The 11,876-nt window shown below is 41.7% G+C and overlaps 1 protein-coding gene across 2 annotated transcripts in view; it reads right to left on the bottom strand.

The window, feature by feature from the left end:
• RMND1 (required for meiotic nuclear division 1 homolog) overlaps positions 1-11,876 on the bottom strand; it is a 50,442-nt gene that overhangs the window by 37,228 nt on the left and 1,338 nt on the right. The window contains exon 2 of one of the 2 annotated variants that reach the window (XM_025383046.1): positions 6,967-7,484. The exons of the other annotated variant lie outside the window; for it this stretch is intronic. Within the exon in view, the coding sequence (XP_025238831.1) occupies positions 6,967-7,470 (504 nt within the window). The 5' untranslated portion in view covers positions 7,471-7,484. The remainder of the gene's footprint in view (positions 1-6,966; positions 7,485-11,876) is intronic. 2 annotated transcript variants of the gene reach the window in all.

Below are 11,876 nucleotides of genomic sequence, written 5' to 3'. Positions count from 1 at the left end.
AAAAAAAAAAAAAAAAAAAAAAAAAAAGGAATCCTAGCAAAGGACATCAGGCGAGACATGGGGCAGGCTCCACACTCTGCAAGACCTGACAAATTCACTCAAGCTTGCTTGGTGAAATCACAGTATGTTAGGTTGGATGTCAGAATTACTTCTGTGATGGCTACAGCTCATGTGCTTAGTTTGGGCTGAAGTGGGAAGAGCAAGAGGCAGAAAAAGGAGATAAGAAGGTCATAAGGTAGTCCACTGAAGGATCTTCCTATAGCTGTACTGAAAATGGTAGAGGCTGTCTCTTTCGCTAGAATCAGAGTTGTAAACTGGCAGCTTGGAGAACCATCTAACTCAAGAGCCAACCTACATTACGTTTCTAAAATTTGAATTGACTTGTCAACAATAAACTGAGAGATTTCACACAAAATCCAGATTTCCATCATCTTCTGACCGAGTGGAAGATCTGGCAGTAATGGACTAGGATACAGCAGGGGGTCCCAGGGTCTCCAGCCCACACTGTCCCTGCCTCTCCCTGTTGTCTCACGTCTCCTTCTCCATCATGTGTTATTGGCCAAGCCCATCTGTGCTAAGAATGTGTACTACTTTTTTTTTCCCCCTCAAAAAATATTCTTGGCCAGGCACAATGACTCACGTCTGTAATCCCAGAACTTTGGGAGGCTGAGGCGGGTGGCTCACTTGAGGTCAGGAGTTTGAGACCAGCCTGGTCAACATGGTGAAACCCTGGCTCTACTAAAAATACAAAAATCCAGCCGGATGTGGTGGCTGGGACCTGTAATCCCAGCTACTCAGGAGGCTGAGGCAGGAGAATCCCTTGAATCCAGGAGGCAGAGGTTGCAGTGAGCCAAAATTGCGCCACTGCACTCCAGCCTGGGCGACACAGCAAGATTCCGTCTCAAACAAAAACAAAAACAAAACTTTATGTTCCTTTATTGGAGCAAGATGCCAGATTGATATACAGTGATGTATTTACTAAACAGAGAGCTGTGCAGAAATTACATACTCTCTATGTAGACAGGTTGTTATACTTTGCCTATTGATGGAATAGGTCCATTTATGAAGTTTTATACATCAAAAAGCTTTGACTTTCACCAGGCTCTCCATTAATTCACCTCTGAAAAAGTGGCATTTAATTTCAGCTACTATATTTTACAGCATAAAAAGCTTATGCATTAGAGTGTTTCTCTGCAAAATGGCATGTTGCAGACAGAGCCGAGTCCATTATCCCACCCAGATTTACATAGTCACATTTGAGAGCTTTACACTAGAGAGCCAGGACAAAGTTACTCCTAACCAACACAGACTTCTTACTCTCAGAGTCCAGAGAGCCCGGACAAAGTTACTCCTAACCAACACAGACTTCTTACTCTCAGAGTCTATTTTCTTGGCCATATTTTATAGTGCCAATGAAGATGTGCCAGCAAGCATCCCATATACAGCTTGGCATTAGAGTACAAGGTCTGTTTGATGGTGGTGGCAGGCACTACTATTTTACTCTATTTTATTTATTTATTTATTATTTTTTGAGACGGAGTCTTCCTCTGTCGCCCAGGCAGGAGTGCCAGTGATGCAATCTTAGCTCACTGCAACCTCCACCTCCTGGATTCAAGCGATTACCCTGCCTCAGCCTCCCAAGAAGCTGGGACTGCAGGCATGCACCACCACACCTGGCTAATTTTGTATTTTTAGTAGAGATGGGGTTATGCCATGTTGGCCAGGCTGGTCTCAAACTCCTGACCTCTGGTGATCTGCCCAACCCGGCCTCCCAAAGTGCTGGGATTACAGGCATGAGCCACCATGCCCAGCCAGGCACTATTATTTTAAATCAAGGTAAAAGGCTAGTTTTAAAAACTGCCACTTGGAGATAAAAATAAAGGGCACAATATATTCAGAACTGAGTTTTGGGCAATCTGGTATCCCAAATTATGTGAATATTCAGACACTAACAGCAAATTGAGAACGTGTACTATTTTCAACTCTCAAGGACGGGACAAGGCAAGTCAATCACTATTTTTATGAGAAAATATATTCTAAGCTCCAAATAGATTATGAATAAATCTTTAAACACAATCTGTTTTCACTTAGCCATCCTAAGCATCTTTGTCGTAGGTTTTCCAGACTGTCAACCATCCCCTTTCCTTCTCTCAGGATCTCCCATTTAGTTTGGCTGAAAGTTCTATCTATCCAATGTCACTCAGCTTATATGGTTTGCTACATTACTTTCTGTATTCTCCTTAAACTTCTTAGCTCTTGAGTCTTAGTTGTGTGCTTCTTCTATTAATAGATGAACCTGATGTTTTAGACATTTTGTTTTGGTTTTATTTTCTTTGTTTTTTTTATTTTAGCCTATTCGGTAAAAGGAAAGAACCATAGAATGTCTTGTCTGCTTTTTTTCTTCTTTATTAAAGATGCTATTGTTTTCTGAGCAGCTTTCATTTTTATACATCTTTCTCTGGATTTTTATAGTGAATCCTTATTAAGCATTAGCCACATATACATGTAAAGCATATTTTGGATTTCAGGATGGGGAGCTACAACTTGCTCTTAAATAAATGTGTCAAACCAACCTATAATACTTACAAGATTTAGGGCGTCTCTATTTCAAAATGTTTTTAAAACCCCAAAAAACAAAACCCCAAAACCACAGTATTTTAGTATGTTTTGTTTTTCTGGTCACAGAAGACACGTTCCAGCAGATGGGGCTAGAAATCTATATATGATTCTTGTTTCAGAAGCATCACATGCTCTGATCAAAACATTTTTTAAAAAATTGTACTTTCACTTACACTGTATTACTGAAGAAAATTGGTGTATTACAGCAATGCTGCTTCTATAGTGATTTGGTCTTTGTCCTTGGTTCCCAGTACAGACTCCTAAAACCCCTGTAATTTTCTAAGTGACAGAGGCATTTTTGGTTGTAGTATTTGCTCTTTGCCTTTAGTTACTAACACAGGGCTTCTAAATCCCTTGGAATTTCATGAGTGATGGGAACGTCTTTTGTTTTAATGAGGTGACTCCCAGTGTTCTGGACAGCTTCAGGATGGGGCGTGGTTACCAGAAAGACCAAACTTTGATTAGAAGCTTAGAACTTTCAACCCCACCCTTAACCTCTAGTGAATGGAGAGGGGCTGGAGATTGAGTTAATCATCAATCACGGTTTACACAATGAAACCTCCATAAAAACACCTGAACAACGGGGTCTGGAGAGCTCCTGCGTTGATCAATGCATCCATGTGCCGGGAGGGTGGCACAGCCCAATTCCACAAGGAACAGAAGCTCCTGAGTTCCAGGCCCTTCTAAACTTCACCCTGTGCATCTGGCTGTTATTTTGTATACTCTATAAAAAACCAGTAAACGTAAATAAAGTGATTCCCTGAGTTCTGTGGGTCATTCTGGCAAATCATCAAACCTGAAGAGGGGGTGGTGGTCATAGAGCTGGTTGGTCAGAAGCACAGGTGTCAAACAGGAGGGCAGTCTTGTGGGGCCAAGCTTAATTAACTGGGGTCTGCACTAACTCTGGCTAGTGCTGGAATTGAACTGAATTGCAGGACACCTTGTTAGTGTCTGGAGAATTGGAGAACTGGCTGGGAGGAGGAGGAAAAGGCTCCCATATATTTGATGTCAGAGGTACTGTGAGTACATAGATCATATTAAGGAAAAATGCCTTTTCTCCTGCAATGTACTCATTGGAGATGAAAGCTATAAAAACACAGATACATTTTATGTTACCAGTATTATGCTTTATCTTTTAAGTTTTTTGACTACAATCTATAAGAAATCATTATACACAGTACATATACACATCTATGCTCACACACCAATAATTGCCACAATAGCTTCACAAACCAGTATTTACCTTTACCATGAGCAATGTATTCTGTTATTTTCTATTTCATTTTTCAAAAAACATGGTTAATAATCCACTAGTGATTCCGTAACACACTGTGCTATTAGCCTGAAAACATTCTCCCTGGTATCAGGCTCCACGCCACTCAGACCTGCCATTCCCATCCTCTGGTGTTCTCTTCAAAGACTGGACATTAATAAGAAGCACTGCTATTATTGTTTTCTCGTTTGTTTAGTGGGTCTTTAGTTACTAACACAGAGCTTCTAAACCCCTTGGAATTTCACGAGTGATGGGAACATCTTTTGTTTCAATGAGGTGACTGTTTAGTGGGTCTCCCTTGGTCGCCCAGGCTGGATGGAGTGAGGTGCAGTCATGACTCACTGTAGCCTGGAACCCCCAGGCTGAAGCGAACCTCCCACCTCAGCCTTTTGAGTAGCTAGGACTACAGGTGCGCACCACCAAGCCTGGCTAATTTTTTTTTTTTTTTTAAGTCTTTTAGAAATGGGAGTCTTGCTATGTTGCCAGGCTGGTCTTCAACTCTGGCCTCAAGTGGTCTTCCTGCATCAGCCTCCCAAAGCACTGGAATTATAGGCATAAGCCACAGGACCCACTATTGCTTTTAGGAATTGTAAGCCAAAGGGATGTGGGTTGAATATCTCAGATGATGATCTCTGAAAATGAGACCAGGTAAAGATTTAATTCAAACAGAGAGGGTGACTGAAACCATTCAGCCAACTCCAGATGCATGTTGTTCTGCAGAGCTGAAAAGATGAGCTCAGTGCAACTATGGGAACAAAACAAAGTCCACATGCTTTTGACACAAAGCAGAAGCTTTTCCTTGTCTCAGTCAAGAGTGGTATAAAGGGTTTACCACTTTGATGGTATAAAGGGCATAAAGGGTTTACTACTTTGATGGTATAAAGGGTTTACCATTATGATGGCCATATGAAAATGGAGTGGCCCTCAATTTGTGGCAGATGAAAGTCAGGCTTTGGTCCTGGGGACATATTACCTAGTCATGCCAAGACTGCTTTCTCTATGAAAAATAAAATCTTCAAAAAATGGTGTTCCAAAATTATATTATCTCACATCACTTTAGAAACATATGATTTTCTTTTTTCTGAGACAGAGCCTCACTCTGTCACCCAGGCTGGAATGCAGTGGTGCGATCTTGGCTCACTGCAACCTCTGCCTCCTGGATTCAAGAGATCCTCCTGCCTCAGCCTCCCGAGCAGCTGGGATTACAAGTTTGCACCACCACCATGCCTGGCTAATTTTTGTATTTTTGTAGAGATAGGGTTTCACCGTGTTGGCCAGGCTGGTCTCAAACTCCTGACCTCAAGTGATCCACCTGCCTTGGTCTCCCAAAATGTTGGGATTACAGGTGTGAGCCACCGTCCGGCCAGAAACATCTGATTTTCTATTATATTCCTGTGCTTTCAGAAAGACAGTATACGGCTTGTTTTTGCCAAACTCCAACTGAAGTCATTGTCTATCATGTTACACAATGTCTCCCATAACAGAATCCATGAAATAACTCCTTCATTTCGGTGCTGGAAAAAGTTATTTCTCTGAAGATATTTTTATGTTTTTACTCTGCCCTCTCCCATAATAAAAAACAACAAACAGTAAATCCCAGGAGGATTTCCTCTTTTAATTACCGGGCTTCTCAAAACACAATGTTCAACTAAATTATTCATTTCAGGTACTTCATAACATTTCTCTGTTCATGTCAACTATTTGTTCTAATATGCGAAAGTATTTATTATCTCATTTGAAACTATGTTGAATGTTGAAAATCTACTTCAAATTCTTTCCTGGAAGGAAGTAGAAAAAAAAAAAACCTAAAGAAAAATAAGATATGGTATTTAGGAAAATTGCTTGCAAGTCTAAGGATGGCCCAAAGAAATAGCCTAGGGACATCTCTGAGTGTATCAGCTTCTTCCTAAGAAACCCGACGCACTGTGCTGCTAGATGTTACAAATGAACAGAACTGAGCTTTCTCTTTTTTGGATCTGCCATGAATTCAGGTTTTTACACTTAATGTCATCTTGGACACTTAAATACTGAATTTCCCAGGTTACCCCAAAGCTCCAGCAAAAGGAAAGGTGGAGCAGTAGCCGCACAACACTCCATCCTTCACATCCTGGGTTCAGAGAAACCACACAAGAATTGAAAGCATTCCAGAATCCAACACAAAAACCATTCATTAATTCCTAGCTTCCGAATCAGAGGATGAGTAAAGGTATGTATGTATACCTTTCCAAGGGGTGTCAGCTACACAGTAATAAAAACACGGCCCAAATTAAACAGGCTCAGGGGCTACTTTTCAGAATCAAGACTTGAAGACAGACATTCTAACCTGTTTTCTGATAGATTCAGAAGTCTTCATCAAGTTTAAAGTATCTTTAATGTTGATGACTATCGGCATTAAAGATCCTCTTGCCTCTTTTCAATCCTTTCCAATTCAATAAACATGTAAGTACAACATACAGTTCTAGGTATTATGCAAGACACAAAGGTTACTAAGGGCTTGATCTTGACCCTTAACTTGTTATTGAAGAAGAAATGCAAATTGTAGCAGAAAAATTCCCAGAAACTCCTTAAGGATGAATAAAAAAAATACCCCCTTAAACCTTAAGAGGATAAAAAAACAAGGCCCTCCTCCCCTGCTGCTTTTGGAGGCTACCCTACCATGTCATTTCACCGACCCATGCAACTGCCACAGCCTAATAAAGGCTTATCTGTCTGCAGTTACTTTTTTTTTAATTTGATGAAGAATTTCTAGTTTGATTTTTTTTTTACAGTCCCATTCTTAGACTGGACTTAATATCGGTCCTCTTTTTCAATTTCCTTAGACCAATAACCAAATCTTTTATAAACTATATTTTCATGTTTTATTGCCTGTATTTTGTTTTTATATGTATCATTAATTGTTAAAAATTAAGATTTTGAATCCCTTTGGATATTTATTAGGCTTCAAAGATCTTGATGAGGAAGTCTGAGTGACTGCCAGTTCTCTTACGTTGGTGGTAAGGCTGGGGTGCAACGCACACTGGTTTAGCGTGAGCAACAATCACTAAGCACAAGAGCCACGGCCACCCCTACTTTACCTCATTCACAGACAAAACTGGAAGGTTGGTCCTGGATGGCTGTCTGGTCCTGGATGCTTTTAGTGGTCTCTTGATCTGTGGGAAGTCTTGTTTTGGAACAAATGTTTCCGTTGATATAGATGAGAAATGCCTCTTTAATATTTTTATAAACCATTTAGAACCCAATAGATGTGGTTTATGGGTCACTCTCCTGTGAGTACCAAAGGATTTCATGGTTGGAAGGTGTGCCTTTTCATCTTGGCAACGAGCAGCATTTAATGGAGAGAGCAGGCTTGTATTGGATTTTTTTTGGTTCATTTCCAGGATCTGAGACTTATTCAAACCACCACATGTTTTATCAGGAAGGAAGAAATCCAAGTTTTGACATACTGTCAGTGTGCTGCATGTTGTATTTTCAAATTCCTTAAGTGGTTTTAACATTAGATGACTGACTCTTTGGCACTGATGTGCTTTTGATAATATACGATGAGATCCGGCCACGGCTCTGAGGAGTGTGGCTGGCATTACCACGTCCCAAGCTAAAAGAAAAGGAATTCAAAGTTCAAGTTTTAAAATTAACTCTTAAAACATATATAATATTTCCCTAGGTAATAGGCATATTTCTGTAAAAAAATTTGTAAAACAGCTACATCCTAATTCTAGCAAAAGAACAAGGTTAAAAAAGTAAGTACAGTGTTTCTACCACTTTGCCTTTATCAACATTTGGCCTTCTTCCTGGAAGATTACAAGATTATAAAGCTACTGACATAACAAGAACATTAAAAAAAATAGTGATGGGACCACTTCATTTACTTCATTAGCATATCAAGTATATAAAAATCTGTACTGGCCAGGCACTGTAGCTCACACTTGTAATCCCAGCACACTGGGAGATTGAGGCAGGTGGATTGCTTGAGTCCAAGAGTTCCAGACCAGCTAGGGCAACATGGCGAAACATCATCTCTACAAAAATGACAAAAATTTAAAAATTAGCTGGGTGTGATGGCAGCTCATGCCTGTAGTCCCAGCTACTCACAGGCTGAGGTGGGAGGATCACTTGAGCCCAGGAGACCGAGGCTGCAGTGAGTCATGATTGTACCACTGCACTCCAGCCTTTTTTCTGCCTCAGGGGAAAAAAAAAAAAAGAATCAGGAAAGGCTCCCAGAAAGATCTAAGCTGATTCTAGTAGGGCAAAGTGCTTTTCAGCTTGGGGCTGGGCATGGGAGTGCATGAGGCATGTCAGATACACACATGAACATTCCAGACAAGGCAAACAGAATTTCCCCCTTATTTACAGTATGAAATGTGTTATTTTAAAGTTAGCCTATAGTAGGCCACACACAGTGGCTCATGTCTGTAATCCCAGCAGTCTGGGAGGCTAAAAGGGTGGGGGGGAAATCTCTTGAGGCCAGGAGTTCAAAACCAGCCTGGCCAACATGGCGAAAACCCATCTCTACTAAAAATACAAAAAAAATCAGCCAGGCATGATGGTGCATGCCTTTAATCCCAGCTACTCAGGTGGCTGAGATACAGAATCGCTCAAACCAGGGAGGCAGAGGTTGCAGTGAGCCAGGATCACCCCACTGCACTCCAGCCTGGGCAACAGAATGAGACTCTGTCTCAAAACAAACAAACAAAAAAAAGTTAGACCATAGTAATCAATAATTCTTTTTTTAAAAATAACATGTTAGGTGCTAGAGATATATGAATCAATGATCTCAGAATTCAAAGTCTAGCAGAGGAAAATGAATGAGATGCACAAATTGCTCTAGTCCAGAGAAAGGAGCATGTGAAGAGTGTGGCACTGTCACAGAGGTGACATTTGAACCAAGTCTTGAAAGGGCATAAGGATCAGCAAGTCAAACACCTCAGGCATGGAGTCCTATTTATCTCCCTATCTCAGGGGAGGTAGGAGTGAGCTGCAGAAGGTAAGGACTGAAAAAGAGCCGCTGACTAGATCACCAGAGGATCTATAAAGTCATCCCAAAGAGCTTCTACAGGTGGTGAGAAAGCTGAGCTTCTAACTCTGAGAGTCACATAGTCAAATGTATGTTCCTGAAACAACTTTTTGGTGATGATGTGCAGGAGGAAACGAGAGAGACTCTAACATCACTCTGAGCACTTTCTACATGCCAAGTGCTCGGCCTCACCTCATAATGATCCCATTTCACTGATTAGGAAACTGAGGTTTAAAGAGGCTAAGTGCTCACCATTAAGAAGCTGCAGAGACCTATTAACGTAAAACCCAGGCTTTCCCAATTCCAAAGTCAACACTCTTACCCACTACCTTTTATTTATTTATTACCTCTCTCCAGGATAAGGACAAAGATGATTCACGGTGATATTTAGGAGGTAGAACCTGCTGCTTTCAAAATCCCTTCAAAAGCCGGTATTCTGTGCTTCATTCTAGTCCAACTGGCTACGGCAGTTCACCTTTGATTAGTACTATTCCATGCCAGTTGAACCACTTAATTTTGAATAACCTAACTATAAAATATTTTAGAGGCCGGGCGCGGTGGCTCAAGCCTGTAATCCCAGCACTTTGCGAGGCCGAGATGGGCGGATCACGAGGTCAGGAGATGGAGACCATCCTGGCTAACACGGTGAAACCCCGTCTCTACCAAAAAATACAAAAAACTAGCTGGGCGAGGTGGCGGGTGCCTGTAGTCCCAGCTACTCGGGAGGCTGAGGCAGGAGAATGGCGTAAACCCGGGAGGCGGAGCTTGCAGTGAGCTGAGATCCGGCCACTGCACTCCAGCCTAGGTGACAGAGCGAGACTCCGTCTCAAAAAAAAAAATAATATATATTTTAGAAATGTGTCTACAGTCCTGGATTCTTTCATTATCTTTGAGGAAATTCTTTTTTTTTTTTTTTTTTTTAATTTGGGNCCGGCCACTGCACTCCAGCCTAGGTGACAGAGCGAGACTCCGTCTCAAAAAAAAAAATAATATATATTTTAGAAATGTGTCTACAGTCCTGGATTCTTTCATTATCTTTGAGGAAATTCTTTTTTTTTTTTTTTTTTTTAATATGGGAGTCTCGCTCTGTCACTCAGGCTGGAGTGCAGTGGTGCCATCTCAGCTCACTGCAACCTCCACCTCCCAGGTTCATGTGATTCTCCTGCCTCAGCCTCCTGAGTAGCTGGGATTACAGGTGCGTGCCACCAAGCCCAGCTAGTTTTTGTTTTATACACACACACACACACACACACACACACACACACACACACACACACACACATATTTAGCAGAGATGGGGTTTCACTATGTTGGCCAGGCTAGTCTCCAACTCCTGACCTCAAATGATCCGCCTGCCTTGGACTCCCAAAGTGCTGGGATTACAGGCGTGAGCCACTGCACCTGGCCTCTTTGAATAAATTATTTACCTCAAAACGCTATTGACTACCTTAATATGGAGGCTACATGAAGCACTATTACAATGAATATAAAAGTTACAGGTAATATCATTGTTGCAATAATTTTCAATGGTTTCTATATCCATGATGATCAGTGGTGGGGATGATTCTTCCAAAACTCTGGCCCTGAGTTCCCTAATCTCCCTTCCTGAATGGTCCTGTTTTTCACTTTTCCTCAGCCACTCATGCCCATGGTCATTATCCTGTAACCTGTAAAGTAGCCACTAGACAACCCACATCGCTATTGAGCCCTTGAATTCTGGCTAGTATAAATTGAGCCTTAATTTTTTAATAAGTAAAATATCTCAATTCTTCTATCAATTATTTGTTGAAATAATATGTCTGGGTATAGTGACCTAAATAAAATGCATTATTCAAATAAATTTTAGCTATTCTTTTTTCTTTTTTGATACAAAGTTTCGCTCTTGTTGCCCAGGCTGGAGTGCAATGGCAGGATCTTGGCTCACTGCAACCTCCGCCTCCCCCGTTCAAGCGATTCTCTTGCCTCAGCCTCCCGAGTAGCTGGGATTACAGGTGCCTGCCACCATGCCCAGTTAATTTTTTGTATTTTTAGTAGAGACGGGGTTTCATCATGTTGGCCAGGCTGGTCTTGAAATCCTGACCTCAGGTGATCCACCTGCCTTGGCCTCCCAAAGTGTTGGGATTACAGGCGTGAGCCACCGGACCCATCCCATTTTTATCACTGCACCTTCTAGAAAGCCGAAGATTACATTTGTGCATTACGTTGTTTTTCTATCAGACAGGGCCCTACTGTCATTACCAATACATCGGACCTCCTCACCTCAATTTCATCCATTCTACTCTCTAAGCACCACCTTCTATCTTTGCATCTCACTCCTTCTATTACCCAATTCCAACAATTCTTCAACACCAACAGGACCCACGAGTCAATGATCCAACCACCTTTTCGCGGTCTCTCACTCCCCATGACTTCACTTCCTCCATATCCAGTTTACACTCCATGGTCTACCATTCTAATCTCTCTCTTATACCCCTGGAATCCCTTGCATCCCTTTCTTCCCAGTCTTTCCCATTCACGAGCAGTAATTAGTATCTTTATAACTGCTAAGCCAAAAACGTGGAGTCCACCTTGACTCTTTATTCTCCATATCTAACCTGTCAGTAAATCCCAAGGGCCTTCTAGGGACCACTGCTCATCATCAGTAATACTACTACCTGATCCAAACTGCTATCCTTCCCATGGATTATTATAATAGCTTTAACCAGTTTCCCTGATTCTGTTTTGGGCCCCCTACAGTTTCTTCTCAACACAAGCAACCAAAGTGATCCTTTGAAGTCAAATCTTAGCGCAAAATGTGGCTATGGCTTCACGGTTCACTTAATAAAAGCTGAAGCCCTCCGACCAGGCGTAGTGGCTCACGCCTGTAATCCCAGCACGTTGGGAGGGATCACTTGAGGTCTGGAATTCCAGACCAGCCTGGCCAACACGGTGAAACCCCGTGTCTACTAAAAATACTAAAATTAGCCGGGCATG

The sequence above is a fragment of the Theropithecus gelada genome, chromosome 4 (genome assembly GCF_003255815.1).
Source record: "Theropithecus gelada isolate Dixy chromosome 4, Tgel_1.0, whole genome shotgun sequence".
Classification (NCBI taxonomy): domain Eukaryota; kingdom Metazoa; phylum Chordata; class Mammalia; order Primates; family Cercopithecidae; genus Theropithecus; species Theropithecus gelada.
This window is presented reverse-complemented; position numbering and strand designations above follow the sequence as displayed.